Below are 19,599 nucleotides of genomic sequence, written 5' to 3'. Positions count from 1 at the left end.
CCGAACCAAGACTCTCTGGTCTAAAAGATCCCCTAGCAACAGACCTAAGGCTTACGCCTTTTCTCTGTCTTTTGGCAACTGAGTTAACAGAAACATAGGGGGGGGGGGGGCGGTGGGGGAGTTGAATAGAACTCCAGCCTGTAACAGTTCTTGACAATATCCAGAACGAACGGGCTTGAAGTAGATTCTATCCACTGTGGAAGGAACTCTCCCAGTGCTCCTCCCACTGGGACGGAGGCATCACTGGGGTTTGGGGGTGGATTGAGGAGGATTGAATAGGATGCCTCCTTTCCCACGCCCCTTTTGGCCTGTCCAGTGCTTTTTGGGACGACCATCCCTCTCCTTTGCACCCTGCTGTTTGAAGTCACGAAAAAAACGTTTATTCTCGTTTCTTTTCTTCTTCTCAGGAAAGGATTTCTTCCTATCCTGGGTTCTCTCTAGCGCCTTGTGAAGACCCGGCCCAAATAAGTGGTCACCTGAAAAGGGCAACCCACAAAGCTTAAGTTTAGAGGCAGAATCGCCTGGCCAAGTCTTGAGCCATACCGCCCGTCTAGCAGCGTTAACTAATGCAGCCGATCTGGCTGCCAATCTGACTGACTCAGCTGAGGCATCCGCCAGAAAACCCACTGCTCTAAACAGCAAGGAAAATTAGTTCAGCAGCTGCTGCCTAGAAGTACCCGCAGAAATATGCGACTGTAATTGTGTAAGCCAGCACTCAAGATTTCTGGCTACACATGCAGCAGCAAGGGCTGGTTTTAATCCAATAGATGAAGCATCCCAGGCCCTTTTGAGCAACACATCTCCCCTTTTATCCATGGGATCCTTTAGTGAGCCCAAATCATCAAATGCCAAATCTGTATTTTTAGACACCTTGGCCAATGGTGCATCCAGTTTTGGAATCTTATTCCATGGATGGGAAGCGTCGGCTTCAAACGGGAACCTCCTTTAGAGGCTACCCGAAAAGAATGGTCTCCTTTCCGGATGCTCCCACTCCAGTAAAATCGACTCAATGAGTGATTTATGAACGGGAAATACCCTGGCCTTCTGAGCATTGGACCTTAAATACATCTGGTCATGCTTCGAAGGTTTGACTTGCTCCTCACGAATTTCAAACGTGTCATAGATAGCTTTTAACAGATCTCCCACGTCATCTAGGGTCAATTTGTATCTAGATCCCCTGGAGGAATCTTCCCCTTCCTCAGATACGGAAGCAGAGTCCGCCTGGGACGAGGCCCAAGATCTAGGAACCCCCTCTCTAACTCCTCCTCTTGTGCCCTATTTGTGGGTTCAGACAAGGGAGTACTGGCTGCCCTAGGTAGAGGGGATGGGACCTGTACACTATCCATCATTCCCCTGAATGATGAAAACGTGGATGCCAATTCATCCTTGACTGAAGACAGGATTTTGTGACACTCTGCCACTGAATCATCCTTGACCAGGTTGCCAACACAGTCTGGGCATAATGGCTTCTTCCAGCTAGTACCCAATTTAGCCCCACACAAGGCACACTGCTTCCTGGGAGTCTGTACGGGAAGCACTTTGACCTGCAAAATACAGACCAGGTAGCTGTTAGAATGCCCCCTTGACCCGTTTACACCTCTGTGCTGGAGTCAAACTTTAGTGGGTGACTAACCCTCCACCGTAAGTTCCCCACCCCAGGAGGGTACAAGGGCCTAAAAGCCGACAACCTCCCAGTGTAAGCGTGGTCCACCCTCACCACCTTAGCTGAGAGGTCCCGGAGCCCGCTGAGCATGAATCGGTAGCCTGACTTGCTTCCTCCGGGTATATGCACGGCCTCGCCGAGACTTCCACCCTGCTCCGGTGCCTGCAGTCCACTACTGCGCCGCATTAAGGGACCGGAACTGCATCCCCGCGGCGCTCCTTTGGTGACGTTGTTCCGCCGGAAGTCGCGTCACTTCCGTTCGTTGGAACGCATACCCCGCCCCTCAGCGCCTCCCTCCGGGCTTGGTGACGTCGTTCCGCCGGAAGTCGCTCCATCACTTCCGTCCGTTGGAACGCATCCTGCCAGCATGCCGATCTGAGGTACCTGGGATTAAAGGGCTAATGCCACCAAAGGTCCTGCTCCTCTGAACAACCGGGCAGCAGCGGAACCAGCGACCACGCTCTTCCCTAGCAGGCCAGAGGGGTGCCCAGGCTGAGGAGAGTCAATGCCAGATGCTCTTCTCAGGACAGCCCTGAGACATGTTTCTTAAGCGTGCTCCTTCCCTTCTGGTAGAAAACACAAATAACTGAAGAGTGAGGCCTGGAGGACCGCCTTTAAAGAAATGGGTGTGTGTTTCCTGTCCTGGGAGGGAGGAGCCCAAGGTCTCGGAGGCTGTCCTGGAAGACGACTTGAGAAAAACACATTTACGGTTCTGGTTGTAACATGACAAAAAAAAAAAAAAATAATAATTTAAATTTCAAAGTGGTATGAATACTTTAAGACACACACACACACACACACACACACACTGTATTTATTGGTGTAAAACACTCACTTTTTTACCCTGAAAATAGAGGGTAAACTGTGTATATCCATCTATCTATCCTCAGAGGCAAGAACAGCAGGGACTGAGGGGGTGCAAGTTAAAAGAGAAGTATAGGTTCTCGCTCCTCCCCGAGCGATGCCGACTGTCAGCATCGCTTCTGCTCTACTTCTCTGCGCTCATTGGAGCACTGAGCCATGGAGGGGCAGGGAGTGGCTGTCTCAGTGTCTCGGTGAGACTGTCATCAATCAAGGCAGCTGGCAGATCCAGACTTGGAAGTCGCCGCGACTTATAGCAGTGACGTCAGCGAAGAGCAGACTTCAGACCACTCTCCGCTGAAAACGGGTCACAGGAGTGCAAAACTAATTGCACTCCTGTGACCCTTAGGAGAAGCCCATCCTGAAAAGCTCAGGCTGGACCTCTCCTTTAACCTTTTTCTCTGAAAAGGTGAACTTACACTTTTTGCCTTTTTCTTTGCAATACTTCTAACTTTGTTCTCTGTAACGCCACTCATTGTCTATGTGTTCATTTTATTTTTCTATTAAACGTTAGTGGAATCAGGAAAGTGCAGTTACAGCACAGCAACACAAACCCCTATACGTGGCACCTACACAGCCTAGAAGTGTTCCATATTTAAAAAAAAAAAGAAAAAAAACAAAAAAAAAAAAAAAAAAAAAAAAGACACCCAAAAACAGACTAAAGCCAAGTCTGTGTACAGTATAAACAAGAAAACAAAAAGGTCACACAACAGGCTTTGATGAACAGAAAACAAGGTGTAATGGCTTCATAAGGACTTTAAAAAACAAAGCAAGAATTTAGCAGGAGGTAACCTGAACTTACCTGGAGCCGCTGTATTATAAACGAGTCGGTCAGTAAACAGTATGAAATTTACATTAGCCATCTTATGGGTCTATTAAAGATAGTTGAATGTCCTACAGCAAATGCTGTATAGGTTCATCAGAAAGTGAGTAGAGGTCCACTGTAGAGCTGCCCATAGCATTAAGATACAGTATATGTGCTTTAGGGCTGCAACTAACGTTTTCATAATTAGTTGGCCGATTATTAATCTTAAAAAAAATAAAAAAGTCCAATAGGAAACCATGTAAATGAACTGTAGTGCGTTTCTGCAAAAAGCACCAAAAAACACAGAGGTGTTACCCAGGCCTGAGAGGTTTGTTAACATAATGGGCTTAAAAAAAAAAACATAATGGGCTTAAAAAAAAAAAAAAAAAAGAAACTAAAATTAGTACAAAAAGATGTGCAAATAATGGCTACTGTAAGGGATTAATTTTTTTTACTGTGGGGCAGTGAAAGTACCGTATTTATCGGGGTATACCGCGCACTTTTTTGCCCTGAAAATCAGGGCAAAATCGTGGGTGCGCGATACACGCCGATACCTGCGCCGAGTTTGAATACTGCGCCAGCATATACCATGCGCAGTACACTCGTGTATAGTCGGGCAGGCTCTGCTCCTCTCGCGCTCACGTCCTGGACGTACAGGACGTGAGCGCGAGAGTAGCCGAGCCTGCCCGACTATACACGAGTGTACTGCGCTCGGTATATGCCGGCGCAGTATTCAAACTCGGCACGGGAAAGCGGGGATCGAGCGGGGAGGACGCCGCAGAAGGACGCCGACCCGACGAAGAGGACCCCTGAAGCCGCACCCGACGAGGCCGCTGCGCAAGACACCAAAACTGTAAGTACAAAAAAAAAATTCCCACAGGAATGCGGGTCCACTTTAGGGGTGCGTGCTATACACCGGAGCGCGCAATACCCCGATAAATACGGTAATATTTACAGTCCCGATTTATTTTTTTATAGTACAAAAGGAGCAATTTTTTCTAACCCAATTATGTTACTGACCGATCAATTATGAAAATAGTAATCGATTAATTTCATAATCGATTAGTTATTTCGGCCCTAATGTGCTTTTGTTTTCCATCTCATATTGGCCCACATTAGGTATATACTCCATATGGCATAAAATAGCCTAGTTAAAAAATATTGAAAAATAAGCAGAAGGAAAGGACATAAATAAAAGGAAGGTCAGTTCATATTGACTCATAATATGGTTGTGCTTATACTTACAACAAATAGCAGCAAACTGCACACGTCACCAGCATTGTATTGATGACTCTGTAAGAGAACAAAATATGCCCGTTAGGAATGCACAGTAAAGCTTTGTTTCCTCAAACATTCACTAATGTACCATGCAAATGGAAGTAACCTACATCATAAACCAATACTCTTATCAGTGCAATCATCCAAAAACTATACAAATATGATAGGGTACAAAGAGTGATATAGATATAGATATAGATATAGATATAATCACACACACGTTTGCAGCATCAATTTGTGACATCAAAGGAGTTTGCAAAACATCCAAAGTGCAAGTGCTCTGGCCACTAGATCCCCTATTTATGTTCTATTTAAGGGAGATTCAAGCATTGGTAAGCCACTAGGGAAGAAGAGGGAGATACAGAGGATAAATACGCCAGGTCCAGGGCCGGATTAACAATGGGGCTGATGGAGCTGCAGCTCCAGGCCCCTTTCTCAAGATAGGCCCATTTGCCCAAAAAAAAAAAAAAAAAAAATTTTTTTTTTTTTTTTAAGATTTTTTTTTTCTAAGATCGAATTTGGGGGGTTGTAGCTCGATGACCAGAGGTCACAGAAACCCCACATTTGGGGGTAGGCATGGGAAGAGCTACCCCACAACTGGTTAAAATATGGGACGGCTATCATTTATGGTTCCGGAGATACGGGCCTGCTTGCACAGCCTGTCAGAAGCTACATTCAGAGCGGCCAATATAAATACAAGCTGACACACTACAGCAGACTGATAGGATCACAGGGCTTATAATAATTATTTGTATATTACTCATGGTAATTAACCCCTTGCCACCCAGGCCAATTCTGACACTTCTCTACTACATGTAAAAATCATCATTTGTTTTTTGCTAGAAAATTACTCTATGGTGGTCTTTGCACTTTTTATGTTGCACGGTACAGAGCTGCACGATTCCGGCTAAAATGAGAATTGCAATTTTTTTGCTTAGAAGATAGATCACGATTCTCTCACGATTGTTGCGGCGTAACATCATCTTTCACATTAAAACAAAAACAAATGGGCTAACTTCACTGTTTTGTTTTTATGGTTTTTATTATTCATTGAAGTGGGAAAATGCAGTGTGACATAACATATTGCAGCAATAGCCATTGTATTCCCTAGAGTCTCTGCTAAAATATATATAATGTTTGGCAGTTCCAAGTAATTTTCTAGCAAATAATATTGCTTTCTAACTTAAAGGAGTTCTCTGACCTAAAACTTTTAACCCCCGCTGTGCCCGGGCTGTAAAAAAATAGAAAATAAACTGTCACTTACCTGCCTACGATCTCCCGTTGTTCCGATATCGCCGTCCCGTTCTCCGGTCCCGGGCCCCTTCCGCTTCCTGTGTGTCAGTGACTCATAGTGCGCTCAGCCTATCAGCGGCCGCAGCAATGTCCCGTCGCGGCCGCTGATAGGCTGAGCGCACTATGAGTCACCGACACACAGGAAGCGGAAGAGACCGGGACCGGAGAACGGGACGGCGATATCGGAACAACGGGGGATCGTAGGCAGGTAAGTGACAGTTTATTTTCTATTTTTTTACAGCCCGAGCACAGCGGGGGTTAAAAGTTTTAGGTCAGAGAACTCCTTTAAGAAACAAGTGTTGGACTTTAAGTGGTTAAATTTAGTTACAATGTTAGTTAGTTACAATGTTTCATTTTGTTTACAAACTTTGCAGACTGCCCAGATTTGTTCTTTACACACAGAAGTGTATCCCTTTGATCTAAGAAGGAAGTGTCAGTTACAATGTTTCCTGTTAAAAACTTGGCAGACTGCCCAGATATTTTCTTTTGACAGCTGAAAGTCTCCCCACTTGTTATATGAAAGAATCAGCAAACTCTGCATTGAAGATCGTCAGGGGGGTTGAATCGAGATCACGATTTTTTTAACGATTAATTGTGCAGCTCTAGCACGGTATTTGCGCAGCAATTTTTCAAACATGTTTTTTTGGAAAAAAATGTTTCATTCATTAAAAAAACAGTTAGTTAGCACAATTTTTTTTGGTATCCTAAGCGATGCTTTACATTTTTTTAGGTTACATGTTTAGAGTTACAGAGGAGGTCTAGTACTAGAATTATTGTTCTCGCTCTAACGATCGTGGCGTATGTAACCTGTGCGTATCTGGCTCTGATACTACCAGTGCCTACCCAGCCACTGACTAGTATCTCTCCCCAGCCTGTCCCCACACACCCTCTCACCTGCTGACCTGTGGATGGGGGAATCACTCCTGCAGTGTTATTGTGTTCTGCCAGTGCGTACAATGATCAGTGTTGCCAACTATAGCTGGCAGCACTGATTGTTTTAAGAAAAAAAAACAGGCTGGTTGTACTCAAGTTGATTAATAGATTGACTTGTGTAAAACCAGCTAGCCCATACATAGATTGACTATGGCTGGTCTCTGCATAATTGGCGTAATTTCAATCCATGTATGACCCGCTTAACCACTACTCAGTCCCTAAATATCCTTCCACTCCTGTACATAGTGCTCACTGTCATACTCTCCACACTCCTCTCCTGTACATAGTGCCCACTGTCATACTCTCCACACTTCTCTCCTATACATAGTACCCACCCACTGTCATACCCTACACACTCCTCTCCTGTACATAGTGCCCACTGTCATACCCTCCACACTCCTCTCTTATACATAGCGCCCACTGTCATACCCTTCACACTCCTCTCCTGTACATAGTGCCTGCTGTCATACACTTCTCTCCTGTACTTAGTGCCCACTGTCGCACCCTCCACACTCCTCTCCTGTACATACAGCTCACTGTCATACCCTCCACACTCCTCTCCTATACATAGTGCCCACTGTCATACCCTCCACACTCCTCTCCTATACATAGTGTTCACTGTCATACCCTCCACACTCCTCTCCTATACATAGAGCCCACTATCATACCGTCTACATTCCTCTCCTGTACATACTGCCCACTGTCATACCCTCCACACTCCTCTCCTGTACATACTGCCCCATCATACCCTCCACACTTCTCTCTGGTATGTACTACCCTCTGCCATACCCCCTCACTCTTCCTGTACATACTGCCCATTGTCATACCCTCCACATTCCTCTTCCTCACCTGCACATATTTCCCACTTATATACCATCCATACTCCTCCCCTATGTCGCTTACCCACAAAAACAGTTCTTTAAAATTATACTGAATATCCTCAATGTTACCAGCTCTAGAATGGACACACTTTTGTTAGTTCAACTAAAGGAAATATCAGTTCTCATATTTGTTCTTCCCCATTATTAGTACTCATTTAATTTTGTGATTACTACTATGATGTATAGAGGAACATCGGGGATCTCAGCTACTCTAAATATAGCACTTATATAAAAAAGTGTCCCTGAAAATATTTTTTAAATGTTGGCAACTGTGCACTTAGGCACTGCCCAAGGGCCACCATCCACCGGGTCAGTAGGGGGCCCCATGAGCGGCTCCTGGGATCCTGTGATAATAAGGCGGTAGTAAACTTTCCTGACATTACTACTTTTTAGAGGCCCTGGGGTAGGTTATGCCACAACGCACAAGTATGCACAGCATATTAGCACATTAGAGTACACTTCAATTTTCAGACTGAGCCCTCCAGTGCTGCGATGAATCAGGCGGGGCCCGGGCACTTCCATCTTCACCCGGTCTTCCTTTTGGGTTCTGTGCCTTTGGTCACTTGCCTTGGCTGGGCTGCGTTCATGTCATTCCCACGCATTTATTTATTATTTATTACACCCCATTTACACCTCCGCGACAAAATGCCCGACGCCGGCCGCTCGTGCCGCTGGAGGGGAGAATTCCCATTGCTGTCTATGAGATGGTTCACATCTCATAGACGCCGTACACCTGCGGCATAAAAAAAAAGTCCCGGACCCTTTTTTTCAGGTGGCATTGGCGTTCGGCCATACAAAGCAATAGGAAGGATTTGTAAAAAAAAAGTTACACTATTCGCGGCAAAATACGCCGCGTACGCGGCGTTACTTGTCGCGGAGGTGTGAATGCAGCCTAAAAGGCCCCACCAAAATCCTCAGCACCAGGCCCATGATGTTCTTAATCTGGCCCTGGCCAGGTCAATCTACCTATTACCCCCAAGGGGGACCTGCTGTTTCTGACCCACTGGTAAAACAGGGGTCAGAATGTGAGGTGAGCAGCCAGAGCACAATGGTGGAGAAGAGCACTTGCACTTTGGATAAGCAAAATCCTTTGGTGTCATAAATTGATGCTGCAAATATTTGATATTGGGTCTGTACACATGGACAATTTTTACTGTGTCACATTGATTTTAGGTGGTTTTTGGATGTGTGAATTTTTTTCCCCTAGTAGCGCAGCACTGTGTTGGTATATTTTGTAACCTATACAAGCAAATTCAAATTTGGCTATTATACAGGATTTATATAGCATCAACAGTTTACGCAGCACTTTACAATATAATAGGGAGAAAATACAGTTTTAATACAAAACTTAACTGTGGGGAATGAGCTGATGGAAGTGGTAAGAGATTAATTGGAGACATGATAGGCAAGTGATGAGTTTTCAGGGATCGCCTGAAGGTAGCAAGAGTAGGGGATAGCCGGACAGGTTGAGGGAGGGAGGGAGGGAGGGAGGGAGGGAGGGAGGGAGGGAGGGAAGGAAGGAAGGAAGGAAGGAAGGAAGGAAGAAAGAAAGAAAGAAAGAAAGAAAGAAAGAAAGAAAGAAAGAAAGAAAGAAAGAAAGAAAGAAAGAAAGAAAGAAAGAAAGAAAGAAAGAAAGAAAGAAAGAAAGAAAGAAAGAAAGAAAGAAAGAAAGAAAGAAAGCTTGAGAGTAGGAGGTCTTGAGAAGAGCGGAGAGGACGGTTTGGGATATGTTTGGAGACAAGATTGGTGATGTAGCTCGGGGCAGAGTTGTGGATGGCTTTGCATGTTGTGGTTAATATTTTGAATTAAATTCGCTGGGCGATCGGGAGCCAGTGTAGGGATTGGAGGAGAGGGTTGGCAGACACTGAACAGTTGGTAAGGTGGATAAGTCTGGCAGCATTCATGAGACTGAAGAGGAATTAGCCTATAGAGAGGGAGGCCAATAAGAAGGGACTTGCAGTAGTCAAAGCGGGAGATAACAAGGGAGTGAATGAGCAGCTTGGTGGCTTCATTTGTTAAAAAGGGGCGAATTTTAGAGATGTTACGGAGGTGAATTCTACAAACTTTTGGCAACGATTGGACTTGAGGCTGAAATGACAAGTCAGATTCTAGGATTTCACCTAGTAGCCTGGTGTGAGGGGAGGGACTGACGGTTGCATTGTTGATTTTGATGGAAAAGTCAGGAGGGGAATATTAGTAACTCAGTTTTAGAGAGATTTAGTTTAAGGAAGTGGTGCGACATCCATGCTGAGATGTCAGTTAGTAATGCGAGAGGAGACTAAAGGAGTGAGGAGTAGACAGATTAGATATGTCATCAGCGTATAAGTGATATTGGAAGCCGTGAATGGTTATCAAGTGACCAAGGGAGGAGGTGTAGATAGAGAAGAGAAGGGGTCCAAGAATAGAGCCTTGGGGGACACCCACAGAAAGGGGCAATGGAGAGGAGGAGACAGTTGTAGGTAACACCGAAGAACTAAAAACACAATAAAAGCACACATATGAGAAATAATCTGATACAATTCCAGCTGAAGTGCCTCAATATAATGTGTGGATCTATGTGGTACTCTGCCTCACTGGCTGACTGCCAGTTTCTTTCTAGATATCAAAGTGAAAAATTGAACCTGGTTATCTGCGGATTGGCAACCTTCCAAGGAACGTTTTTTTTACCTAGATAATGTGACTGGTTACTGTCCATTGTTATTTGCACCAAGCAAAAGAAAAAAAAAAAAAAAAAAGGAAATACAAAGTTACGTGAGCTAACAATTAAAAACACACACACACACACACACACACTAGTGTAAGCTTCTCCCTCAACGCACAAGAACAGCCAAGTTTGACAGGCAATTAAAAATGCTGGGCGCCGGCATTTACCTTAGTTTTTGCTGTGCTTTTCGGCTTCTAGCGGGGGCACTTTTAACCCCTGCTAGCAGCTGAAAAGGGGTTAAAAGCACCACTGCCCACTGATTTCAGTGGGCAGGGGGTGCTTAAGGAGTGGAGTATTTACTGCTCGTAAAGCGCTGCAAAGAAGCTGCTTGCAGGACTTTTTTTGACGCCCTGCCAGCGCAGCGCCCCAGTGTAAAAAGCACTCAGACTTTCACACTGGGACTGCAGCCGAGGCTTTTTTCAGGTGCTTTACAGGCGCTATTTTTAGCGTGTAAGTGCCTGAAAAACTCCTCCAGTGTGAAAGGGAACCAATACTATAAAAACAAAAATAATTTCTCAAAAAAAGACAAACGAGCCCAAAACATCACCTGTTGGTTAAATCAAAGACCATATTATTTCATAATTACTTGAAAACACGAAAATAAATATAGATCGTAATAAAGAAAGCCACTATATAGTCTCTTTGACCCCTTTCACACTGGGTCGCTTTGCAGGCACTACAACGCTAAAAATAGCGCCTGCAAAGCGACCTAAACAGCCACTGCTGTGTCTCCAGTGTGAAAGCCCCAAGGCTTTCACCCTGGAGTGGTGCGCTAGCAGGATAGTAAAAAAAAAAAAAAAAGTCCTGCTAGCAGCAAGAGCGGTGAAAAAGCAGTGTGTTCACCGCTACTCCACCGCTCCCGCCCATTGAACTCAATGGGAAATGTGGCTATACCGCTGGCAAAGTGCCTCTGGCAGAGGCGCTTTGCAGTGTTTAACCCTCTCGGCTGCTAAAAAAAGCGGCGACACAGCCCCCGCACCAGTGTGAAAGGGGCCTTAGGGTAGAAATCTGTACCGAGGATGCCATTGCTCATCTTTGATAAATGCATTAGCTTTGGTATTTCAATTATGGACTACAATCACTTATGCAGATAAGGAAGCTCCAACTTTACTATTCTGCATGTTTGTTCCAGGTCATTGACTGTATTAAAGCAAGAGGCAGTAAAGTCGGCCATAGAAGGATTGAAATTTGGCCCGTTCGGCATGTACTGGACAAATTTAAATCCATGTATGGGCTGGTTGTACTGAAATCAATGTATTGCATGCCATGGAAGTCAATGCAAAACTAATTATTTTCATTTCCATTGACTTCAATGGGGAAATTTGCTTTGATATGCGAGTACTTTGAATTACGAGCATTCTCCTGGAACGGATTATGCTCGTAATCCGAGGTTCCACTGTATTATCTTAATCCACTGATCCATGGAGGGGGATACAATTGTCACTAAAGGCTGGACATCAAACATGTCTTTATTACATGGGTAGAAAGGGGATGAAAAGGGGGGGGGGTGGGAATAATAATTCATAGAGAGAAGAGAACATTGTGCTTTCAGTTTAGCACACAGGAACAAGGTCAGCAGGTATGTTCTGTACTTGCAGAAAATGTTATTAGTTTTTTTTTTTTTTTTTGTCAGGCTAACGCTCCCACTATGAGGAAGAACGGACAAGCTGTATTTTAATTTTTTTTTTACCCCAACACTTCATATTCCTTATATGAACCTGCTGTAACGTGTACTTCAATGGGAAAATATCCTGTTCTCTTTGTATACTTCCTTGTGAAATCTCTGGCGTTTCTGCTAGTCCCCTCGCTTACCTATCAAAAACTGACCATGCTAAGCAAGAGGGCAAACTGTGGTCAGTTCTCCATCTATGCTAGGAACTCATTGTACTCTCCTCCAATTTTCAGACTTGTCCTGACACCCCCCCGCTACACAGCCATTGACTGGGAAGCTCAGTGATCTGCTGCTCCTACTCCCCCAGCTCTTTTGCCTTCTGAGAACAGAGGTAATGTGATGATTAATATATATTTAAAAAAAAAAGTATTTAAGTATTTATAATTTTTTTTTTTTACAACATTTGTATTGCTTTTCTTTTTTAAACTGAATGGATTGCTTTACAAGGTGAACATTAATAATTACCTTAAATGCTTGTTCTTGGGCTTGGATATCCTTTAAGGTCATGCAAGCTAGAATAAGACCTCAGTGTGATGACAGTAAACACAGGAGGGGGACAGCAAACAAAGGAGGGATATCACCTGACATATCTAGTCATGTGTATACGCTAAACAAATAAAGGAGCTCAGACCAAGGTGTAAACTCTTCCATGGGCACTTCTAACACCCATGTATGACAGCACTATAAAAGCACTGCATATATAAAAAGATAAGAGTGATAACAAGGCAGCACCACAGCCTTTAAATTAACTAGAAAGATTTTTTTTATAAAGATAAAGGAATTTTCAGGTGCCTCATTGTGTAAACTATAAAATACATTTATTCCATAAAGAATATAAGAAGAAGGGGGGGGGGGGCAGCGGCGGCTTATAGTTGGGTTAAGTTGTTTAATATGCTTGGGTTTTACATTTTCTATGAAATAAAAATGTACTTTAAAGGGGTTTTCCACCCATTTTTTAAGTTTATTAAAAGTCAGCAGCTACAAAAAGTGTAGCTGCTGGCTTTTAATAAACTGAAACTCGCTTGCTCCAGCGACGCGCCGGCCGGGGGTCCGCTCCTCTCCCCCCCTCCCCGGCCGGCGTCTTCATTGTCACTGTGGGCACCCGGCCGTGACAGCTTTTAGCTTCACGGCTGGGCACCCACTGCGCATGCGCGCGGCGCTGTTTGATTGGACAGGCGATCGCCTGGGACCTGTCACGTGTCCCAGGCGATCGCCTACAGGGAGGGGCTGCCAAAAGGCGATATGACGTATCGCCTTTGCAGCCCCTCGGCGGAAGGAGGAAGTGGGACAGGAAGTCCCCTTCTCCTGAAGCCCCCACTCCCCCCCTCAAAAAAATTACATGCCAAATGTGGCATGTAAGGGGGAGAGGAGTGGGTTAAGAGGAAGTTCCATTTTTGGGTGGAACTCCTCTTTAATGTTTACACGGTGTAGCACCTGAAAAAAAAAAATTGTTTAGATAAAAAAAAAAAAAAAAAAAAAAAATAATGTTTCCACTGCAAAGACTTGGTTATGTGGAATAGGAAGTCTAGACTGGTGCATCTGGCCAGTTTCAGAAAGGAAAAAAGTATTCTTTGTACAATGTCATCATATAGAACATTCCAGCAATAGGATAAGCACAAGGCACATAAAAGCAGAAGTTACTTTGGATATGATCATCTCTTTAGGTAGTTTTTTGACCTTCAGGAGTCCATGAGATTCAAACCTCCACTCACTTCTGGGGGATCATTTGCCCTAAATTACATGGATCTACAAGCTGGGCATGGCTTTGTACCACATACAAAGCCTTTACATACCATTAAACGTGGCATTTCCACCCACCAGTTCATCTAGAGACACACACACATATATTACAATCCGATTGTGCAGTTTCCTTAAAGAGGTGTTCCAGTGATTTTTAATGTTTATTAAAAGTCAGCAGCTACAAAAAGTGTAGCTGCTGGCTTTTAATAAACATACAATCACCTGCTCCACGTTCCAGCGACGCGCCGGCTGGGGCTCCGCACCTCTACCCCCCCCCCCCCCCCTCTACGGCCGGCTTCTTCATTTTAAGTGAGGGCACCCGGCCGTGACAGCTTTCAGCTTCATGGCCGGGCACCCACTGCGCATGCACGAGTGGCGCTGCGCCATCCGATTGGACAAGCGATCGCCTGGAACCTGTCACGTGTCCCAGGCGATCACCTCGGCAGAAGGAGAAAGTGGGACAGGAAGTCCCACTCCTCCTGAAGCCCCCACTCCCCCCCAAAAAAAAAATTACATGCCAAATGTGGCATGTAAGGGGGCAAGGAGTGGATTAAGCGGAAGTTCCGCTTTTGGGTGGAACTCCGCTTTAAAAAGAGGAAGTAAACTCATCTATGGTTTGTACCAATAGGCAGGCCTAGAATAAGACTTACCTATAGGTACTGTAAAGATTGTCTAAACATGTGCCGTTTAGGAGATATTTACTGCATATGCAGCCGATGACCTCGCCGGCGCATGCCATCAAGGAATAGCCACCCGTGCCATTTCTTTGACGTTACGTGGCTCAGGGCAGTCACACAGCCAGATTATGTGGACCAGGAAGGAAGACGGGTGAAGATGGATGCGCCCTCCAGCGGTGACGGGGGCCTTGTTTGCAGGCAAGTTTCACATAGTGTTCTAGTATGCGATGTATACTAGCACATTATGTCTTCACTTAGAATATCATAAAATTATCCACTCATGTCCCCCCACATCAGACATGGGGACAACATCACAGTGCCACATTTTACAACAGGCACAGGTCTCATTGTTCAGCGATTTTTATTATTCATTTGCCCATCTATGGACATTTTTGTGGTCAACCGCATGTTTCCTGCTGCGATTTTCCTGTATTATAAGGACCAACATATTCCACAACTGTCCAGGTCAAAGTGACATCCATACGCTTCTCTCCCTGTATGTTTACACCGCTCCTAACGCGTCCCTGCCAACTAAAATGAATGGGCAGCGCAGCTGAACCACCGGCAAAGCACCAGTGCAGTGGCGCTTTTAACCCTTTCCCGGCCAATAGCAGGGGTAAAAAGCGCCCCGCTAGCAGCCGAAAACCTCCACAAAAACGACGGTAATGCGCCAACGCTTAGGTGTGAAAGCAACCTTACACAAAGCCAATGGTTTGCATCATTAGGACCTTCTAGCTGCTGGTGTCCCAACAACCAATGACATCATCGGCCGATTATGAGGATGTCATTTGCCCCTCTCCGTCAAACGTTGATGGGGGTGCCAGATATAGGATCCGCCCTGAGTGCCAAGTGAGGATCACATTAGCTGAGAGAGAAGAGACACATCAGGATTTAAGTATCAGTGTGCAAAGGTATATTGGCTTTGGAAGAATAAAATCATCTCTAACACTGGGGGGGGGGGGGGAATTTACTAAAACTGGAGTGTAACATCTGGTGCAGCTGCGAGTAAAGAGCTTCCAGGTTTTATTGCAAATTCCTAATTGAACAAGCTGAAAGTAGAAGCGGATTGGCTGCCATGCACAGCTGCACCAGGTTCCAGTCCTACCAAAGTGTCTTGCGTGTGTGGATGTTGCCGCATTATGGAAAAACCATTAGATTCAGGTTTACGTTGCAGAATGGAGAGTAATGGGTGCCTGCACTGAAAAACACAACGCCTGGCACCTGCCAAGGCACGACCGACCTGAGAATTCTGTGACCTTCCATGGTGGGGGTCAGGGGCTTCCTGTATAGTAATGGTCACTTACCTCCTCTGACCAGTCTCAGTCTTCTAGGACCACATTCTCCCATTCATTCCTCCACATAATACAGTCAGGAGACTCGCTCCCCCCTAGGCACAGAGTATAGCTATCACCTCATGTATGTCAATGTATTGCTGTCACTAGAAGTCACTTATCCGGCTCATCAAACATAACACAATAAAGAAAAGAAGCTGAACGCACCCTCTGTTGGGTCCCTTAGGGATGAACCATGGCACCACAGCGCCCACAAAGCCCCAGAAGACGGTCATGACGATGATAGGAATGAGCAGCCCGGGGTACGCCATGATGAAGTCACCGCCAACTTCACAAGATCACCTGAACACCGCCGTCCCTCCGCAGATACTAAACTGAGAAGAGGAACAGTCATGTGACCACACCTCGAAGTCACGGGATCACACACCCTCCTCCTCCTATAGGAAGTGAGCGCTGGCACAATCATGTGACCACTCCTCTGCATCGCGAGAGCACACCCCCTCCCCTCCCCTCCCCCTTATAGGAAACGAGCATAGTGAATACGTGCTCTGTTCTGGGGTGACGGCCATTTTGCTGAAGACCAGCAATCCTAACTGCTGTCAAAATACGTTTTGTATTTTAAATACAACAAATAATGTCATGATATCCCCAACGCCGATATTGTTTAATTTTTGTTATTTATTTAACCACTTGACCACTGGGCACATAAACCCACTTAATAACCAGACCAATTTTCAGCTTTCGGTGCTCTCACAATTTGAATGACAATTACTCAGTCATACAACATTGTACCCAAATGAAATTTTCGTCCTTTTTTTCACACAAATAGAGCTTTCTTTTGGTGGTATTTAATCACCGTTGGGTTTTTTATTTTTTGCGCTATAAGAGAAAAAAGACTGAAAATTCTGTAAAGAAAAATAATTTTTCTTTGTTTCTGTTATAAAATTTGGCAAATTTAGTATTTTTTCTTCATTCTTTTGCATAAATGTGAAAGATGAAGTTACGCCGAGTAAATAGATACCCAACATGTCACCCTTCAAAATTGCACACGCTCGTGGAATGGCGCCAAACTTCGCTACTTAAAAATCCCCATAGACGACGTTGCAGGGTATTGTAGGGTATTGCGAAGTATTGTGGGGTATTGCGGAGTATTGTGGGGTATTGCAGGGTATTGCGGGGTATTGTGGAGTATTGCGGGGTATTGTGGGGTATTGCGGAGTATTGTGGGGTATTGTGGGGTATTGCGGGGTATTACGGAGTATTGCGGAGTATTGCAGAGTATTGTGGGGTATTGTGGGGTATTGTGGGGTATTGCGGGGCATTGCGGAGTATTGCGGGGCATTGCGGGGTATTGCAGAGTATGGGGGCATTGCAGAGTATTTTGGGGTATTGCACAGTATGGGGGCATTGCAGAGTATGGGGGCATTGCAGAGTATGGGGGCATTGCAGAGTATTGCACAGGGAGGGATGGATGGCTGGATCTGTGACTGCATGTGTCACAGATCCAGCCCCCAGCAGCAGCTGCTGCTGCTTCCGCTCTCTCCCCTCTCCTCTCTCACACTGTACCGTTCGGTACAGAGAGGAGAGGGAGGAACCGGCGTCATCACATGACGCCGGTTTGTTTACTAGTGATCGCTCCGTCATTGGACGGAGCGATCACGTGGTAAACCGCCGCTATCAGCGGCGATTTACAGTGATACGTGATCAGCCGGGTCCGGAGGACCCGGCGGTCACGGAGATTCCCGTGTGCGCGCCCCATAGGGCGCGCGGGAGCGCGATTCTGGGAGGACGTACATTGACGCCCTCCCAGAGTTAAGCAACCGCCTTGTAGACGTATTTCGTCTATAGGGCGGTTGTTAAGTGGTTAACGACTTCAAAAATAGGGTACTTTCACCCTCTTCCTGCCCAGGCCAATATTCAGCTTTCAGTGCTGTCACACTTTGAATGGTAATTGCGCAGTCATGCAACAACACTGTACTCGTATGCAGGGGCGAACCTAGAGCATTTGGCACTCAGGGCGGATCCTATATCTGGCACCTCCCAACTTTAAAGCGGAAGTTCCGCCATTTTTTTTTCCTTGGCTGCTTCCGCCGCCATCCTTGGTGACGGAATCTGCCCGATTCCCTACTTCGCATGAGCGAGGATCACGGCGTGCCATCACTGGTCCCCGCTCTCTCCTGGGAACAGTGTTTCCCAGAAGACAGCGGGGGGTGGGGTTGCCACCTTTTCTTCAAGTCAAACCCCGACACTTTAGCGGCGCACAGAATTTTGTTTATATATATATATATATATAAGCTATGCATATATTTTGAAGTTAAGCACAAGAGCCTTCTTTACATCAGAGTCCACAGAGTTTCCCTTTTACATCAGAGTTTCCTTACACTGTAAGGGGGGCAGACTCTGCAGTAACAGAAAACTCTGGGGACTCTAACATAAGGGATGCTCTGTGAACCCTGATTTAAGGGAGAACATTGAGGACTCTGATGTAAGGGGCAACACTGCGGCCCCTGGTATAAAGGGAAACTCTGATGTAGGGGGTGCTCTGAGAACCCTGATTTACCTTAGTTTACTTACTCAGAAGCAGGAGAGAGAAGGGGGGGAGACTTCAGTCACAGACAGGGATGGATGGTGAGCTCACTCACCCCTGACAGTCAGCACCTCTCGTCTAGATGTAGATGAGGCTGCTGGATTTCAAATTTCCGGCCCCCACTTTCCTTTTCTGAGGCACAGCACCGGGGATTGGAGTGTGGGCAGACACAGAGGGGTAGGGGCAGGAGGAAGAGCTGCAGATCAAGCCCTCTCTCCTCTCCCGTCTGTGTGGTGGGAGGGGGAATTGACAGGTGCTGGCTTTGAGCAGTGGGAAAGAGTGTAACAGACACTCTCGGCGTACACAACTGCAGCCAGTAACCCTGCTGGGAAGCCATAGTCTGATCTGAATAATGTGTCCGGGTTTCAGGTGGTCTGAAACCCGAACACATGATTCCAAACCCGGACTGTCCGGGTGAATCCTGGACAGGTGGCAACCCTAGCGGGGGGTGACATGACAGGCTGGATTCCCTGCAGGGATCAGAACCAGGAAGTGGTGCAAAAAGAGGAGGTTCACTTTTTGTGTGAACCTCCTCTTTAAAATGTAAAAACACCCCACTGTGTCCCTGCATACCTCTGCATCCCCCAATATCTATGTGTCACTATTGTGTACCCCCTCTCCACAACTGAACCTCTTTACATTACACAACACCCTGTACCTCTGGACCCCTTTACATTACACAGCACCCTGCACCCTCTGGACCCCTTACATTACACAGCCCCCTGCACCTCTGGACCCCTTTACATTACACTGCACCCTGTACCTCTGGACCCCTTTACATTACACAGCACCCTGCACCCCTTTACATTACACAGCACCCTGCACCTCTGGACCCCTTTACATTACACAACACCCTGCACCTCTGGACCCGTTTACATTACACTGCACTCTGGACCCCTTTACATTACACAGCACCCTGTACCTCTGGACCCCTTAACATTTAGACAGCACCCTGCACCTCTGGACCCCTTTACATTACACAGCCCCCTGCACCTCTGGACCCCTTTACATTACACAGCCCCCTGCACCTCTGGACCCCTTTAGATTACACAGCACCCTGCACCTCTGGAGCCCTTTACATTACACAACACCCTGCACCTCTGGACCCATTTACATTACACTGCACTCTGGACCCTTTTACATTACACAGTTCCCCTGCAGCATTGGACCTTTTTCCATTACACAGCCCCTGCATCTCTAGACCCCTTTACAT

General features: G+C 45.9%; 1 protein-coding gene across 1 annotated transcript in view; it reads right to left on the bottom strand.

Moving 5' to 3' along the window:
* The window catches only part of ATP6V0E1 (ATPase H+ transporting V0 subunit e1), a 50,019-nt gene extending 33,779 nt beyond the window's left edge, over positions 1-16,240 (bottom strand). Inside the window, exons 1-2 of the mRNA XM_040344547.1 lie at positions 16,007-16,240; positions 4,575-4,622 (exon numbers count right to left, since the gene is read on the bottom strand). Of these exons, the coding sequence (XP_040200481.1) occupies positions 4,575-4,622; positions 16,007-16,110 (152 nt within the window). The 5' untranslated portion in view covers positions 16,111-16,240. The remainder of the gene's footprint in view (positions 1-4,574; positions 4,623-16,006) is intronic.
* Between the last annotated feature and the right edge of the window lie 3,359 nt (positions 16,241-19,599).

This window comes from Rana temporaria, chromosome 3 (assembly GCF_905171775.1).
Source record: "Rana temporaria chromosome 3, aRanTem1.1, whole genome shotgun sequence".
NCBI classification, from domain to species: Eukaryota; Metazoa; Chordata; class Amphibia; order Anura; family Ranidae; genus Rana; species Rana temporaria.
This window is presented reverse-complemented; position numbering and strand designations above follow the sequence as displayed.